This window comes from Pongo abelii, chromosome 9 (genome assembly GCF_028885655.2).
Source record: "Pongo abelii isolate AG06213 chromosome 9, NHGRI_mPonAbe1-v2.0_pri, whole genome shotgun sequence".
In the NCBI taxonomy this organism is placed as follows: domain Eukaryota; kingdom Metazoa; phylum Chordata; class Mammalia; order Primates; family Hominidae; genus Pongo; species Pongo abelii.
In genome coordinates this window covers 18,448,611-18,468,279 of record NC_071994.2, presented here as the reverse complement: position 1 = coordinate 18,468,279, position 19,669 = coordinate 18,448,611, and the positions used below count along the sequence as shown (strand labels likewise).

At 35.2% G+C, this 19,669-nt stretch overlaps 1 protein-coding gene across 1 annotated transcript; it reads left to right on the top strand.

Annotated features, from left to right (window-relative positions):
• The first annotated feature begins 16,130 nt into the window (after nucleotides 1-16,130).
• LOC100434813 (olfactory receptor 5AK2) lies at nucleotides 16,131-17,060 on the top strand. Its single transcript, XM_002821793.3, has one exon. It carries the CDS (start codon nucleotides 16,131-16,133, stop codon nucleotides 17,058-17,060), a length of 930 nt encoding a protein of 309 aa, XP_002821839.3.
• The last annotated feature ends 2,609 nt before the right edge of the window (nucleotides 17,061-19,669 follow it).

Sequence of the window (19,669 nt, the reverse complement as noted above, 5' to 3'; positions counted from 1 at the left end):
AAAGACAAAACAAAAAAAATAAATAAAACTGCAGGCAAATATCCCTGATGAACATAGATGCAAAGCCAACAATGAAATACTAGCAAATCGAATTGAACAGCACATCAAAAGTTAATTCACCATGATCAAGTAGGCTTCATTCTTGGGATGCAAGTTTGGCTCAAAATATGCAAATTATTAAATCTGATTCACCACATCAATAGGATTTAAAACAAAAACCATATGATCATCTCAATAGACGCAGGAAAATTCTTCAATAAAATCCTATATCCCTTTATAATAAAACCCCTCAAAAAACTAGGCATCAAAGCAACATATCTCAAAATAAGTGCCATCTATGACAAATTCACAGCCAACATTATAATGAATGAGCAAAAACTGGAAGAATTTCCCCTTGAGAACTAGAACAAGACAGGGATGCTCACTCTCACCATTCCTATTAAATGTAGTACTGGAAGTCTTAAGTAGAGTAACCAGACAAAAGAAAGAAACAAAAGGCATCCAAATAGAAAAAGAATCAAACTATCTCTCTTTGTGGAGAATATGATTGTATATCTAGAAAACTCCAGACTCTGCCAAAAGTCTCCTGAAACTGATAAATGATGTTAGTAAAGTTTTAAGTTACAAAATCAATATACAAAAATTAGAAACATTTTCATACACCAATAAAGTTCAACCTGAAAGCCAAATTTAAGAACGCAATCCCATTTATAATAGCCACCAAAAAAAAAATAAAAGACCTAGGAATACATCTAACCAAGGAGATGAAATATCTCTACAAACAGAATTACAAAATATTGCCCAAAGAAATCAGAATGACACAAATAAATGAAAAAGCAGTCCATGCTCATGGATAAGAATAATCAATATCATTAAAATAGCCATACTATCTGAAGCAATCTACAAATTCAATGCTATTTCTATCAAACTACCAATACCTTTTTTTTTACAGAATTAGAAAAACTATTCTAAAATTTTGTGAAACCACAAAAGAGCCCAAATAGCCAAAGCAATCCTTAGCAAAAAGAATAAAACTGGAGACATCACATTACCCACTTCAAAACATACTATAAGGCTACAGTAACCAAAACAGCATGGTACTAGTACAAAAACAGAAATCTAGACCCCATGGAACAGAATAGAGAACCTAGAAACAAAGCCACCCACATACAGCCATCTGATCTGTGACGAAGTCAACAGAAGTAAGCAATGGAGAAAGGACTTCCTATTTAATAAATTGTACTGGGATAACTGGCTAGCTGGCCATATGCCAAAAAATGAAACTGGACCCTACCTTTCACCAGACACAAAAACTAACTAAAGATAGGTTAAAGATTTAAATGTAAGGCCTCAAACTATAGAAATCCTAGAAGAAAACCAGGAAAATGCCATTCTGGACATCAGCCTTGGGAAAGAATTTATGACTAAGTCCTCAAAAGCAATTGCAACAAAAACAAAATTTGACAAGTAGGACCTAATTAAATTAAAGAGCTTCTGCACAGTTAAAAATATATATATATCTCAACAGAGTAAGCAGACAACCTACAAAATAGAAGAAAATATTCACAAACTATGCATCTAACGAAAGTCTAATATCCATTTATAAGGAACTTAAACAACTCAACAAACAAAAAAACAAATAACCCTATTAAAAAGTGGACAAAGGACATGAACAAACACTCCTCAAAAGATATACAAGCCACCAATGAACATATGAAAACAATGCTTAACATCACTAATCACCAGAAAAATGCAAATCAAAACCACAATGAGACAGCCATCACACACTGGTCAGAATGGCTATTATTAAAAAAGTCAAGAATAAAACCAATAGATGCTAGTGAGGCTGCAAAGAAAAGATAATACTTATACACTGTTGTTGGGAGTCTAAATTAGTTCAGCCACTGTGGAAAGCAATATGTAGATTTCTGAAAGTACTTAAAACAAAACTGCCATTCAACCAAGTAATCCCATTTCTGGATATATATTGAAAAGAAAATAAATTTTTCTACCAAAAAGACACAGGTGCTGGCATGTTCATCACAGCACTATTCACAATAGCAACAATACAGTCAACCTACGTGCCCATCAGTGGTGGATTGGGTAAAGAAAATGTGGTACATATACACCATGAAATATCACACAGCCATAAAAATGAACAAATTCATATCCTTTGCAGCCACATGAATATAGCTAGAGACCATTATCCTAAGTGAATTAATGCAGGAACAGGAGAGCAAATATTGAATGTGCTTACTTATAAGTGGGAGCTAAACATTGAGTACACAAGGACACAAAAATGGGAACAATAAACACTAGGGACTACTAGCATGAAAGGAAGCAAGTGGGGCAAGGATTTAAAAACCAACTGTTGGGTACTATACTCACTGCCTGGGTGACAGGATTGTTCATATCCCAAACTTCAGCACCATGCAATATACAAACTTGTGCATGAGCTTCTGAATCTAAAATAAAAGTTGAAATTATAAAAAACAAAATAAAGAACATGTCTACATCATAAACCAATGCACTTCTTTCCATAGATAAGCTCTTACATTTTGGAAAATATAACAGAAATATTTCCTGGAGCTGAAAAATGCTTCACAGGAAATATTGACAATATGCAGTTTTAAAGTTTCTGACTTCACCATTACAGCAAAAAGAAATTAAATGAAAACACTCCCTCTGTAAAGATAGTTTAGGGAGATGCCTGATTAAACAGGAAATGTTGTAGCATCTTTCTTGCTATCTGATGGTTAATTTTTTTCTTTATTGGCTCTGAAAGATGGTGTGATCCATCCTGCCATGAGGAAAGATGAACATCCCCACCAACACAGAACATAAAGGTGAGCAATCCAACTTGCTCAGCATTGGATCCCCAACATCCAGCATATTTAGCACACTGTAATTGATCAATAAACATTTGTTGGCTGGACATGGTGGCTCACACTTGTAATGCCAGCACTTTGGGAGGTTGAGGTGGGTGAATCGCCTGAGGTCAGAAGTTTGAGATCAGCCTAGTCAATATGGCGAAAACCTGTCTCTACTGAAAATACAAAAAATTAGCCAGGCATGGAGGTGTGTGCCTGTAGTCCCAGCTACTCAGGAGTCTGAGGCAGGAGGATCACTTCAGCCAGGGAGGCAGAGGTTGCAGTGAGCCAAGATTGTCACTGCACTCCAGCCTGGACCACAGAGCGAGACTCTGTCTAAAAGAATAAATTAATTAATTAAATAAATAAATAAACAAACAAACAAACATATGTTGAAGGAATAAATGGACAAAAGAAAGCAGAAAGGAAAGATCAGAAATCTAGACAGAGGACTCTCAGTGGAGTTGAGAGGAGTCAGCTGCAGTCCGATGCAGCTGTTTCTGGGTTGAAAAGTGAAGCAGCAACAAGAGCTTTGCCAAGCTTACTGGGTGAAGCAACTACTTGTAACAACATCGAAGAATGTTGTTGTAAATAAACACACAGAAAGTACATGTCTGTCATTTTATATGCAGAAGTGTAGAATAAAAGAGCAACAGGATACAGGTGACCAGGTCGATTCCCTCAGTTCCTCAGTGTCTTAGCGTTATCAGTTTTTCAATACACAGTTTATGGAATAAAACATGTGAAACCAACTTGGTAGCTTGAGCAAGCTATCAGGGATCTCCAAGAAATGCTGGGTTTTTATTAATAATGTTTTCTTTTTATTTGTATGTATGTGTCACAGAAGACACCAAGGAGAACGCGGGCAGAGCTATCACTTAACCCAGAGTAGTAGTGGGTAATTTTGTCAGTGGATGCATGTGTGGTGTCTCCATCATTCTCCACCAAGAAAACTACATATTTTATGAATTAATCCTTAACATCTGGCATGATTCTTTGCATAAATAACTTATTAGCACAGTTAAGAAAGAAGTCACACTGCTTTCAAGGATATTGGAGCTGTAATATCCTACTGCCAAGGATATTGATGCTCGATCTTCTATGAGGCAGAAGATAATGGTCATCTACCACTACAGTAAAAGAGAAAGTGATTTTGGGGAACAGTAAACATAATAGTAAATCAGAATTATGCCAGGTGGTGTGGAATGGAGTTGAATAGTGCAATTCTCTAAGACTTCAATTTTTGGATAAATTATAAGGTTACCTTACTCCTGTCTAACCTGAAAGGGATGCTTTCCACATTACATTTTTAAGCATGATATTTGCCATAGTTTTAATTGATGATATTTATTGAGGTTAAATAGATTCCTGTCTATTCTTAGTTTGCTAAGAGCTTTGCATAATAAATTTATGTTGACTTTTAGTAAATCTTTTTCTGTATCTGCTGGAACAATCATATGGCTTTCATCCCTTGATATGGTAATAATTAACCATATGTCAATGTATGTAATTGGTTTTCTGGAATTAAAGCAATCTTATATTCTTAGAGTAAAAATAAATAAATAAATAAATAAGGTGGCGGTCCTCATCATATCCTCATTTAACTCACCAGTCCAGGACCTACAAAATACAAACAGATACTGGCAGAAAATTGACTACCACAATCTCAGCCAAATGGAAGCACCAATCTCAGTCACTGTACCAGATGTGCAATTGCTACTGGAAAAAACAGCCTCTAGTACTATGCACTGACACTAAATTGGAAATACATTCTTTTCCACATGTATGAGGAAGGAAGTTCAGAAGCAAGATACATTCTCTTAGCATAGATATCACAAAACATTCCCAATCATTCCCAGGGCTATCTGAACTCTCCTAAGCCACAGTGTGGCCTACGGGACCTTGACCATTAAAAAACCTGTAGAACATCACTCTGCTCCACTTTAGTGATGACATGATTGGACCTGAGAAAGAGGAAGTAGCAAGTACCCTGTGCTAGTTCATTACAGAAGCAATAGAAACAGAAAACTAGTGCAAACTTCATGAAAATAATTGTACCAAGTAACATGTACAATAAAATGTATAGCAATATTGTGAATAGCAGCAAAATCTGGGAACTACCCAAACATCCATTGGTAGAATGTTTTCATCTAAATCCTCTAAGAAGCAGACACCAAGATGGGATTACACATGCAAACATTTTGTTAGGGGGATGCCTATGTAAAAGGAAATAGGGAGGACAATGGGAAAAGCTAAGAGTGATGCAAGTCTGGCTACAAGTCAAGAAGAGAGAGAGAGAAGATTGGGCAGAAGCATGTGAGAATGTCATGAAGCAGAAAGATGATTTGGCAAACTTATTTAGAAATCCTTGAGCCAAAATGGGCTGACAAAGGAGTCCTGTGTTTCTCAGGTATGGGTCTACCTTAGAATCCATACTGCACACAGTCATTTTCATATTCCCTTGAAAAACTACTACAAGGGAATTCAAAGTAAGAAGCTGAGATCCTTGGTGATTTATACTAGTTGAAAGAGGTATACAAATTCATTAACACAGCTGCTATACTGGTGAAGGGATAAATTTAATTAAATTTTAATCAAATGATGGAATATTATGCAACAGGGAAACTACGACACAACAGATAAATTTTAGTACTGTTGAGTAAAAGTAAACATCACACAATAAAATAGAAGGAAATTTTTTATTAACTTCGGTAACAGGCAAACTAGAAAGCATATGTTTGTGTGTCTGTCTGTGTGTGTGTGTGTGTGTGTGTGCAAAGCTATAAATCAAAAAATAAAAGAACATAAAGAAACATTCTGTGAATGTTGCCATTTGCAGATAAGGAAGAGGCTAAGCAGGTGCACAATATGGGGAAGGAGTACATTGGTAGGTATATCTTATAGATAATTTTTGAGTCATTGGACTGGATTATCTACTTAATAAATTATTATGTAATTAATATTAAATAATGTTGTGCATGGACCAATGGCAAAAGTGTGTCATGAAACAGGGTGATGACTAATCAAATTCTCAGCACATTGTTATGATATGTTTAATTAAAATAAAATTCCAAAATATTCAGAAAGCTGAGTGCTTTCTAAGAAACTGTTCTTTTTGTATAAAACAGGCTGTGACTTTACATTGAACATCCTCATGGAGACTGTGTACTAACCCAACCACTGCTGTCACCCCCAGAATCAGGTCATTCAGGAGTCAATAATATGAAAGGGAACTTCTTTAAGAGACTAGCCCTATTCCAAAGCAAAAGAAATGACAGATTGCCCCTTTAGTTAATTCAATAAAATTCCATTTTCAGTGGTACAGTGTGGATTAGAAAGATTAGCTAGAACAGCCAACACTTATAATTTAATTTTATAGCTAAATTCCATCAATCTTAATTTCTGAAGTGCTCGGTAATCAAAAAAAAAACCCCTCAAGTTTTGTATGTCTTTCTCCAGAAAATTTTGGGCCTGGGGAAGAGGAAGTGGCAATTACCCTGCAGTAGTTTGTTACAGAAGCAATAAGAAGAGGAAACTAGTGCAATATTCATGAAAAATAATTGTACCTAGTAACATGTATAATAAAATTTATAGCAATATTGTGTATAGTAGAAAATAGTGTCTCATTCTTTTTAATGAGGCAAAAAGGGCAGTTCAAAATATCAATTTTAAAACAAAACACTTTTTCAGAGGGCAACATATATAACAGATAATTCACATGAAATGAAAAATTGATTGTGCTGAGAAACATGAAGATACCCAACCCAGCTCATACGAGAAAAGGGCAAACAAAATATATTATTTTTCACCTATACAAATAGCAAATTTTAGCCAGGCACAGTGGCTCATTCCTGTAATCCCAGCACTTTGGGAGGCTGAGGCAAGTGAATCACTTGAGGTTAGGAGTTCAGGACCAGCCTGGCCAATATGTTGAAACCCAGTCCCTACTAAAAATACAAAAATTAGCCAGACATGAAGGCATGTGCCTGTAGTCCCAGGTATTTGGGAGGCTGAGCCAGGAGAACCCCTTGAACCCGGGAGGCAGAGGGTGCTGTGAGCAGAGATCACACCACTGAACTCAAGCCTGGGTTCAGAGCTAGACTTTGTTTCAAAAAAAAAAAAAGCAAATTTTGATAAAGTTTTGTCACAGTCTGATAGAATTTAGAGAAATAGTCACTAGATTTGGTAGAGGTGGTATAAATTGGAAGAGCCTCTGGAGGGTAGCTGGGCAATAAGTATCAAAAGTTATCATTATTATACCCTTTACTCAGTATTCTCTCCAAAATACCTATTAATCCTACAGATGTATTCACAATAATATTTACAGTAACATTGTTTATATTAGTAAAAGATTGAAAACAACCTAAATGTCAACCAATGGGTGGGGGAAAGAGTCTGATTAAACAGAATAATGAATGCAACTGTTCAGTAAAATATAACACAACCATTAAAAAGAGTGAGGCTTCTCTTTTCATACTGATGGAGACAAATCACCCAAAAATATTAGGAAAAATGAAAGCTGAGCAATGTGAATAATATGTTGTCTTTTGCTGCAGGGTAAAACAAAGAATATGAATTTAATATGTTTTCAAATGCAATGCAAGGCTTGTATATCTGGAAGAATAACAAGAGCTTGTAACAGTGGTGATCTCCAGGGAAGGAAACTGAAGATTAGAAATTAATAGTCTGGGTGCAGTGGCTCATGCCTGTAATCCCAGCACTTTGGGAGACCAAGGAGGGCAGATCACCTGAAGTCGGAAGTTCGAGACCAGCCTGACCAATGTGGAAAAACCCCATCTCTACTAAAAATAAAAAATTAGCCAGGCATGGTGGTGCATGCCTGTAATCCAAGCTACTTGGGAGGCTGAGGCAGGAGAATCACTTGAACCCAGAAGGCAGAGATTGAGGTGAACAAATATCATGCCATTGCACTGCAGCCTGGGCAACAAGAGCGAAACTCCATCTCAAAAAAAAAAAAAAAAGAAAAAAAGAAATTAATAGATGGATGGGGATGGTGACATGGTTTGTACTCTATACACCTTCATACTTCTGAATTTTTTACCATATAGATGTTCTGTTATTCATCCCTCACCCCTGAAGAAAAGAGAAAGTGAGGGTAAGAAGAAATAAAAGCAGGAAGAAACAGAAAAAAATGGGAGAAAAGAAGGAAGAATAAAAGGGAGAGAGGGAAGAAGGTTAGTAGCAAAGTGTCAATAGCAGGGCAATTCTCAAAAATGAAAGCAAACAGTCCCTGACGGCATTAAAACAAGAATTTTCTTCCCCCTGGAAAGCTTAACTGCACTTCAGCAGAAAATAACTAGCAAACGTTGTTTTTCCCATTATGTCTGAGCCCCTGGAACCTCAGGTTCTCCAGGGAGTGGGTATTGATCTCTTATGCCCCAGCTATACTCGCTGATGAGGAGGAACTGAAAAGAGAGACCTTGGTCAGCAATCAGTGTCAGTTGCAGAAAGAGAACATGTAGGCAACCTTAAAGTAAGTAAAACAAAGCAAATAGCATTTTCTTCAAAATCTGACATGTATCATGCCAGTACACACAGGAAATTTTGGAACAAAAGATTAGCCAAAGTCCCAGCATGTTTTCCCTCAAAACCAGGAGGAATCACTTCATCCTTGGTAATTTACTGGAAATAAAGGGATGGATTTGATTCAGCCTGAGTATTACCTGGGAAAGAACATGAATGAACAAATGATTGAGTGAATCAATCAATTGATTGCTCAATTAACCAATTAATATAATATACCTTTAATGTATTATTTGCATTGTTATTAAAGTCATTTGCTGGGCATACTTTCCATGCCCAGCCCTGTGCTGAGAAATTTACATAAATTTGCTCACTTAAATCTCACATCACTGCACAATAGACTTTACTTTTTCTTCTTTTTTTTTTAACTTTTTATTTCGAAATACTTATAGATTCACAGGAAATTCCAAAGATAATGAGAAGTCCCATATATCCTTCACCTACTTTTTCCTTAAGGGCACAGTTTTACATAATTATAACATGACATCGAAACAAGATTTTAATACTGGGACAGTTGTGTATAGCTTTATGTCATTTCATATGTACGTATACTTGTTTAGCTACCACTGCAGTGAAGATACAGACTTGCTTGATCACAGATCTCAGATTCTACAGGTCTGCTATGTGCTACCCCTTCTGGTCACACCACATCCCTCCCCTTACCACTAAAACCTCTGGCAATCACCAATCCATTCTCTATTTCTGCAATTTTATCATATTGATAACGTTTTGTAAATGAAATCATATAGTATATGATCTTTGATGTTGACTTTTTTACACTCACAATAATGCCCTTGAGAGTCATCTAAGTTGTTGCATGTATCAACAGTTTATTCCTTTTTATTTTGAGCAATATGTCATAGCATGGATGTACCACAATATTTTAAACCATTCATTTATTGTAAGGCACTTGATTGTTTACAGTTTTTGGCAACTACAAATGAAAATGATATGAAAACTGTTGTACAGGTTTTTGTGTGAATGTTTTATGCAAATATAATTGCCCACAAGTCCAAAGACTGGGTTGTATGGTAAGTGTATGTCTAGCAGCTTTTTACACAACTGCCAAACTATTTTCCAGAGTGACTACCATTTTCATCAGCAATGTGTGAGTGATCCAGTTACTCTGCGTCTTTCCAGCATTTGTTATTGTCACTGTCTTTTTTTTCATTTTAGCCATTCTGTAGTGATATGTCATTTGTAGTGTAGTGATATCTCATCTTGTTCTTATTTTGCATTTCCCAAATTGTTAATGATGTTGGACATCTTTTCCTGTGCTTATTCAAGACTCATATAGACTTTTTTGGTAAAATGTCTATTCATTTCTTCCACGTGTTTTCTAATTTAATTTTTTTTTTTTTTTTTTTAGTTTGAGAGTTCTTATATTTTCTAAATACATGTTCTTTATCAGATACTGTATTTGAAAATGTTTTTCTCCAGTCTGTAGCATGGTTTTTCATCCTCTTAACTATGTCTTTAACAGAGCAAAAGTTTAATTTTAATGAGATCCAATTGTGGAATTTTTTTCTTTCTGGATAGTGCTTTTGATGTCATATCTAAGAACTCTTCACAAAATCTATCCTAAAAATTTTGCCCTGAAGATTTTGTCTTAGATTACCCTCTAAGAGTTTTAAGGTTTTCTATTTTACATTTAAAGCTATGATTCATTTTGAGTTAATTTTTATATAAGGTATGAGGTTTAGGTTGGGGTTCTTTTTTTGCCTATGAATATCTAATTGTTTCAGCACTATTTATTAAAAAAGTTTTTGAACCTGCTCAAAAATCAAATGGCTGCACTTGTGTGAATCTGTGAATTCAGTATTTTGCTCCATCTTTGTATCTATCATTCCACCGATACTACAGTATTAATTACTGTGGATATATAATAAATCTCGATGTTAGGTAAAGTGATTCATCTCATTATTTTTCTTCTTTTTCTGAATTGTATTAGCTATTCTAACTCCTTTGCTCTCCCCTATAAATTTAGAATATTTTTGTCCACATACCAAAAATATTATACTGAGATTTTGATTGCAGTTGTTTTAAACCTATGTATCAATTTAGGAAAAATTGACACCACTATATTGAGTCTTCTAACTCGTAAACTCAATAGATCTATTTATTTAGATCTTCTTTGATTTCTTTCATCAGCTTATGGTAATTTTCATCATCAAGTCCTATATTGGTTTTGTTAGATTTATACCTAAGTATTTCATTTTTTGAACTTTTATCAATGATGTTTTATTTATTCCAGCTTCCACATGTTCACTGCTAATATTGTAATAGTGTTGTTTTTTTAGAACTATCTTGTATTCTGCAACTTTTCTGAACTCACTTATTACTTTTAGAAGTTTTTGGTAGGTTCTTGGACTCTTCTACATAAACTATTGTATCATCTACAATGACAGTTTTATTTCTTCCTTTCTGATCTGTATCACTTTTTATGCCTCTACATCTTTTCCTCTGACTAGAACTTCCCAAACGATGTTGAATAGCACTGAAGAGAATGAGTATCCTTGCCTGTTCCCAGTTTTAGAGGCAAGCATTCAGTCTACAACTAGTAAGTGGGATCTTAACTATAGATTTTTCTGTAGATGCTTTTCAGCAGGTTGAGGAAATTGCCCTCTTTTCCTAGTTTTCAGGGATTTTTTAAATAAGTAGATGTTAAATTTTGTCAAATTCCTTTTCTTCATTAATTTATATTATCTGGTGATTTTTCTCTTTTAGACCTGTAATATACCCCACTTGGTCATTGTGTATAACTTTATATACATAGCTGAATTCTACTTGCCAATATTTTGTTAAAGACTTTGCATTTATATTTATTAAAGATATTGGGCTGTGGTTTTTTGTTTGTTTGTTTGCTATTTTGTCTGCTTTTGCTAATAGGCTAATATTGAATTCATAGAGTAAGCTGGGAAATGTTCTTTTATATCTGTTTTCTGAAAGAAATTGTATAGGGTTGAAGTTAATTCTTTTTCATACATTTAGTGAATTTTCCAGTGATATTATTGAAAGAAAGTTTTTACATTACAAATTCAGTTCTTCATGGCTGTAGGGCTATTCAAATTATCAGTTTTTCATATAGGTTAGTTTATACATTTCCATTAATTGATTCATTTCAGTTGTCAAATTAATATGTGTAGAGATGTCTGTAGTGTTGCAGGACTTTTCCTTAGTTCAGCTAAAGATGGGGTTCTTTGTCCCACGACCACAAAAATTCAGGCTCACAGACAATTTGAATGGTGAGTGAGACACGGTTTTATTGGGTGAAAAGGAAGAAAAGGGGGAAACAGGGACTCTCGCGAGGCCAGAGTCCCTGCTAGAGCACTTCCCGCCCACCATTCAAATCCCAGCTTCCACACAGCTATAGGAAAAGCCAGGCTCCTCCCGGCTGCAAACATCATGAACTTCCTGAGGTTCTCCCTCAGAGGGCAGGCTGGCTGGAGTTTCTCTGAGGGCCACCTCCCACCTGGCTGTCTCATTCCCCCCTCTAAAGAAGTACATCTAACTGCCCTTAGATTAAGGATAAGGACGAAGACCAATCTTAACTGCTTCCTGCTGACAGGGGCCGCTATTTTGGGGAAACAGCAATAAGAGCTTCCCTATTTAAGGGTTCCTGGCAGAAGGGGCCATTGTCTGAGACTCCAGTTGCATGACTGTTTGGTGTTTGATGGCCTGAAGGCAAGAACAGACAAACCGGGTTATTAGAAAACATGTATTAAAGTGAAACAAGGTGAGGGGTAAGGACAGCTTAAAAATTCCAAGACCTTTTACCAGTTTACACAGGGAGAGGGAGGCCAAAAGTTCAAATGTGAGAAAACTTTTCCCTTTTGCTGGCATGCTGGGCATCTGGGTTCCCTTCCCCTGAGCCCAATCCTAATAGAGCCAGTTTAAGATTTGGGAAATTAACTTTTCAGTTTGGAGGATGCATCTGAGGGGAGTGTCCTATAGTACAGAGACACAATTACCTATTAGTGAAGAGAAAACCAAGGAGAAGAAAGGAAAAAGAAGGCATTTTTTAAAGGAGTCCCAAGGGTTCAGGATGCATTTGAAAGGGTTACAGACTGAAGATGAATGGCTACCCATCTAGAAAGAGGGGAGCAGGGATCCCTGGTTCCCTTCTCTTTCTAGCAGCCAGAGATTGCTGGTTCAATTGCATTGTGGTCAGGAGCGCAAACTGTGAATTCAATTCTTCTAAAATTACAGAGATTATATACAATCTGTCTTGGTACATGCTCTGCAAGTGCTGGAAAACATATGTATTGTATTCATGTGAGTTGGACCTTTCTATAAATATCATTGATATCCTGTTGGCTTATGGTGTTGAGTTCTTCTATATCTTTGCTGATTTTCTGTCTAATGCAGTAAATTTCTGAGAAAGGAATATTGAATTCCCCAGTTATAATTATAGATTGGCCTTTATCGCAATTCAATTTTTTCAGTTTTTCCTTTATATATGTTATAGTTTACTTGTTTGGTGCCTACACATTTAGGATTGCTATTTCTTCTTGATAGATTAACATTTTTATTATTATGTAATATTATTCTTTGTCCTTGGTAATTTTCTTTGCTGCGAAATATACTTTAATATTTCCACAGACATTCTTTCTTTTGATTAATGTCTGCATGATATATTTTTTGCTCCCCTTTATTTCAAACCTATATTTATTATTACATCTTGAAGTGAGTTTCTTGTACACAGAACATAATTGCATCATTTTTCTATCCACTCTGCCATATTCTTTCTTTTAGTTGTTATTAAATGAAAGAAAAATGAAACATCAGAAGGTTAAGAAAGTAGAAAGGGTAAAATACAACAGACTTTCCTTCTCTCTTGAGTTTTTAAAATTACATTTGAGAGTTGAAGCAAAAATTATAATACTGCCTAAGGTGGGTCTCAGTGTACATGAAGGAAATAGTTACAACAATTATATTATAAATGGGAGACAGTAAAGAAACAAAAAAGGATGTAAGGTTGCCACACTTCACTAAAACTGGTAAAATGGACACAAGTTATGATTATACAGGCATATCTCAGAGAGATTGTGAGTTCAATTCCAGACCAGCTCAATTAAGTGACTGTCACAACAAAGCAAGTCACAAAAATATTTTGGTTTCCCAATGCATACAAAAGTTATGTTTATACTGTGCTGTAGTCTATTAAATGTGCAATATCATTATGTCTAAAAAAGTATATGCATTTGTTTAAAATACTTTATTGCTAAAAAATGTCAACACAAAGACATTAAATGAGCACGTGCTGCTGGAAAATGGTGCTAATAGACTTGTTTAATGCAGGATTACCACAAACCATTAAATTATTTTTTAAAAATGCAATATCTGTGAAGTACAATAAAATAAGGTATGCTCATATAATGTAACACATAGAGCAGCCACTAAAAAAACTATACAAAGATGTTTAATAATAACACTATATTACAAAATCACTATAGATGCACCATAATGAGATTATTTTTAAAAAGTTCAAGTGACCCACAGAAATGCAGGAAAAAGAGAGAAACAAAAAAGAAAACGAACACTTAATTTAAAAAAATGGCAGACAACTTTAACATATCAATGACCACATAAAACACAAACAATTTTCTAGGTTTTTCAAACAATAAGGGTCATGAATTCCTTTTATCAAAGTGAAAGTTTAGAAGTTTAGAAAATAATGTTCTAGTTCACCTAATGCCACACCCATGAATAACTATACTCGAATTGATGTGCACACTTTCTGGCATTTATCCACAAATAAATAAAAAGAATGAAAGCAGCCACGTGCAGTGGCTCACACCTGTAATCCCAGCACTTTGGGATGCCAAGGTGGGCGGATCACCTGAGGTCAGGAGTTGGAGACCAGCCTGGCCAACATGGTGAAGCCCTGTCTCTACTAAAGACACAAAAAATTAGCTAGGCATGCAGCATGCACCTATAATCCCAGCTCGGGAGGCTGGGGCAGGAAAATTGCTTGAACCTGGGCGGCAGAGGTTGCAGTGTGCTGAGATGGCACCACTGCACTCCAGCCTGGGCAACAGGGCAAGATTCCATCTCCAAAAATAAAAAAGAATGAAAGCTAGAGACAGTAGGAGTGACAGAGAGTACAGTTTTTTCAAAGAGTCCACAACTTACATATTTTTCTACAACATGCTTTTCTCTTTTGACTCCATAAGAGTATACATTTATCTCACTGCTTTAGACTAGATATTAATAAATAATGAGTCTACTAAAATTTATACATTTCTATTTCCTAATTTTGCTATTAGAAGGTTTTCATTAACTTATTTTCAATGCAAGTTACATAATATTATATATAATCTGCATATTACTGATACTATAAACAAGTGAATAAATATAATTAACTTCTAGATGAGTTCTGTGATCCCCATTGTACAGAGGAAGTAACTGGAGCCAAAGGGAGTTATAGGCTTTTTTCTACTAACGGATGAGACAAAAATTCAAAACCAGGGCTACTTATGAATGAAGCCTGAGAAATCCATCACTATTCATATATTATGCATGTTTAAAATGCTTGGGAAAACTCCCATGATGTGAGTTTGCCTATGTAACAAACCTTCACGTGTACCCCTGAACATAAAATAAATGTTTAAAAAAAAGTTTAGGCAGTTGGCCATTTTCTTTGTAGCACTCGTTTGATTAGAAAACACCTTCAACATAGATGAAATAAAATATTTCATGTTGAATCAACCAACTGCTAACTCAATATAAACATAGAAATGTATAGATTCTGCATGAAATTGGGGGTGGGGGCTTGTACTACTTTTGTTAGCTCCTGAAAAGCATCCCCACAATTTCATATTATTTTATTTCAATCCAGATGATTAAAGTCAAATTGATATGATGAATGTCATTACTCTATCAAAATTCTAGCTTAAGTATACCTCTGGCCTATTCTACCTGCCTCTAATAATGGTTTATCCCAATAAAAGGAATGTTCCTTAAAAGAACTGTATTTCTTTCATTTCACAGTAAATTTACCCTAGGAAGAAACTTATACGAACTTACTATACTTCAGTCTTTGTTAGATGTTAAAATGAAGAGAATTGCTTCTTGTTCCTCAACTACAGAATTGAAAAAAAAAAAGGAATAGAAAATGTAAGGCTATTTCTCAGGCATCCATTACATAATGAGGTTACTTTGCTTGTAAAGAATATCACCTAGATGAGAAATGCATTCTAGGGATACTAATACAAAGACACGTTAAAGCCTTCAAACATATGTGAACCATGAACATATTTCAAAAAAATTCTCTCTAATTAATTCTACTAATTTCCAAAGCTGGAACCAAAATTAAAATGGTAAGTGGCTGTGAACAATTATAAGTTTCTGAAAAGGTAAAAAATTACATTTTAGTATTACTTTAAAAATATGGATCGCTGTTTAATGTAGTGGAAAATTGTTAATCTATGTTTCTAAGAACTACACACGTTGGGAGTTATGCTACTTCTAAGACAATCTCCTTCAATTTTGAAGATGAATCCATTTCATCTTACATCAAGTAAATCACTCTTTACTTGATGATTATAAATACATTTTTTAAATTTGAAAATGAATAACACTATTGTATTTGTCATAAAAATACAAATTGAAAAAAGTGACCTGAAATATAGAGCCATTTCATTGCAAGAAATCTCAAAGATTTCCCTTCTTTTCTGGGTCCTTCTCTTGGTCATTTCTAGACTTTTACTAGCCATGACACTAGGAAATAGCACTGAAGTGACTGAATGCTATCTTCTGGGATTTGGTGCCCAGCAAGAGTTTTGGTGTATCCTCTTCATTGTATTTCTTCTCATCTATGTGACCTCCATAATGGGTAATACTGGAATAATCTTACTCATCAACACAGATTCCAGATTTCAAACACCCATATACTTTTTTCTACAACATTTGGCTTTTGTTGATATATGTTACACTTCTGCTATCACTCCCAAGATGCTCCAAAGCTTCACAGAGGAAAAGAATTTAATATCGTTTCAGGGCTATGTGATACAATTATTGGTTTATGCAACATTTGCAACCAGTGACTGTTATCTCCTGGCTATGATGGCAATGGATCATTATGTTGCCATTTGTAAGCCCCTTCACTATACTGTAATCATGTCCCGAACAGTCTGCATCCATTTGGTAGCTGGTTCATACATCATGGGCTCAATAAATGCCTCTGTACAAACAGGTTTTACATTTTCACTGTCCTTCTGCCAGTCCAATAGCATCAATCACTTTTTCTGTGATGTTCCCCCTATTCTTGCTCTTTCATGCTCCAATGTTGACATCAACATCATGCTACTTGTTGTCTTTGTGGGATTTAACTTGATGTTCACTGGGTTGGTCATCATCTTTTCCTACATCTACATCATGGCCACCATCCTGAAAATGTCTTCCAGTGCAGGAAGGAAAAAATCCTTCTCAACACGTGCCTCCCACCTGACCGCAGTTGCCGTTTTCTATGGGGCCCTCTCTTACATGTATTTGCAGTCTCAGTCTAATAATTCCCAGGAAAATATGAAAGTGGCCTCTATATTTTATGGCACAGTTATTCCCATGTTAAATCCTTTTATCTATAGCTTGAGAAATAAGGAAGTAAAAGAAGCTTTAAAAGTGATAGAGAAAAAGTTCTTTTAAATCAGCCCCAGTTGTTAACATTCAGCTCAACAAATCATCCAACATAGCTGTTCTGCCAAAACTTAATTTTTCTACAATAAGGAATATGTAGAAAGATGTCAAATTAATAATCTAACATCACCTCTAGAGGAATTTAAAATACAAGAGCCAACAAATCCCAAAGCTAGCAGAAGAAAAAAATAACTAAAATCAGAACAGAACTGAACAAAATTGAGACCCAAAATGTATACAAAAATTTAATGAAAACAAAATTTGGTTTCTTGGAAGAATAAATAAGATTGGCAGGCTGCTAGCCAGATTCACAAAGAGAAAAGAGGGAATATCTAAATAAGCACAGCCAGAAAGAACAAAGGTGACATTACAACCAATCCCACAGAAATACAAAAAAATACTCAAAGACTGTTATGAACACTTCCATGCAAATAAACCAGAAAATATAGAGAAAAATGGATGAATTCCTGGGAACATACAGCCTCTCAAGATTTTATCAGAAAGACACTGAAACCCTGAGCCAACCAATACCAAGTTTTGAAATTGAATCTCTACTAAAAAACACCTACCAACCAAAAAAAAAAAAAGATCCCAGACCAGAAGAATTTGCTGTCAAATTCTATTCTATCAGATGTAAAAAGAAGAGCTGGGGCCAATTCTAGTGAAACTATTTGAAAAAATTGAGGAGGAGGGACTCTTCTGCAACTCATTCTATGAAACTAGTATCAGCCTGATACAAAAACCTGACAAAGACACAATGAAAAAAGAAAACTGCAAGCCAGTATTCCTGATAAATGTAGATGCAAAACCATCAGTGAAATACTAGCAAACCAATTCAACAGCACATCAAAAAGTTAATTCACCATGATCAAGTAGGCTTCATTCTTTGGATGCAAGATTGGTTGAAAATGTGCAAATCACAAAATGTTATTCACTACCTAAACAGCATTTAAAACAAAAACGATATGATCTCAATAGATGCAGAAAAAGCCTTCAATAAAATGTTACCTTCTTTTATAATAAAAATTCTCAACAAAATAGGGATCAAAGCAACATACCTCAAAATAAATGCCAGCTATGCCAAATTCACAGCCAACATCATGAATGGGCAAAAACTGAAAGCATTCCCCTTTGAGAACTGGAACAAGACAAGGATACCCACTCTCACCACTGCTCTTCAAGATAGTTCTAGAAGTCCTAAGCAAACCAATGAGGTAAGAGAAAGAACCAAAACGCACCCAAATAGGAAAAGAAGAAGTCAAACTATCTCTTTTTGTGGACTATATGATTCTATATCTAGACAACTCTAAAAACTCTGCCAAAAGGCTCCTGGAGCTGATAAATGAATTTACTAAATTTTTAGGTAACAAAATCAAAGTACAAAAGTTAGTAACACTTCTAAAGACCAATAATATTAGGCTGAGAGCCAAATCACAAATGCAATCCAATTTACAATAGCTACCAAAAATAATAAAAATATTAGGAAAACATCAGACCAATAAAATAAAATATCTCTACAAAGAGAGAATTACAAAACACTGTGCAAAGAAATCAGAGAGGACAAAAATAAATGGGAAAACAGTCCATGCTCATGGATTACAATAATCAATAACATTAAAATGGCCAAACTTCCCCCAAGCAATCTACAAATTCAATGCTGTTCCTATCAGCCATCAATGCCATTTTTCACAGAATTAGAAAAAATATTCTAAAATTCATATGAAACTGGAAAAGAGCCCAAATAGTGAAAGCAATCCTTAGCAAAAGAACAAAGCTGGAGGTATCACATTACCCGATGTCAAGACATACTATAGGGCTACAGTGGCAAAAAGTGTCTGGTACTATTACAAAAACGGTGACATAGACTAGTGGAACAGAATAGAGAACCTAGAAAGAAAGCCACACACACACACACACACACACACACACACACAGAAAGAGATATCTGATCTTTAACAAAGTCAACAAAATTAAGCAATGCAGAAAGAACTTCTATTCAATAAATGGTGCTGGGATAATAGGCTACCAATATGCCAAATAAATGAAACTAGACGCCTACATTTTGCTATGCACAAAAACTAACTCAAGACGGATTAAAGATTTAAATGTGAGACCTCAAACTAAAAGAATACTGGAAGAAAACTTGGGAAACATCATTCTGAACATCAGCCTTGGGAAATAATTTATGACTAAGTCCTCAAAGGCAATTGTGACAAAAACAATACTTGACAAGTGTAACCTAATTCAATTAAACAGCTTCTGCATAGCAAAAGAAACTATCAAAAGCATGTACAGGAAACCTACAGAATGGGAGAAAATATTCACAAACTGTGTATCCAACAAATCTAATATCCAGAATGTATAAGTATCTTAAACAACTCAACAAGCAAAAACAAATAACCCCATTAAAAAGTGAGCCAAGGATATCAACAATCAACAGACATTTCTCAAAATAAGACATACAAGAAGCCAACAAACATATGAAAAAATGCTCAGGACAAATCATCAGAAAAATGCAAATCAAAACCACAATGAGAAAGCCGTCTCACACCAGCAAGAATGTCTATTATTAACAAGTCAAAAATTAATAGATGCTGGCCAGGCTGTGGAGAAAAGGG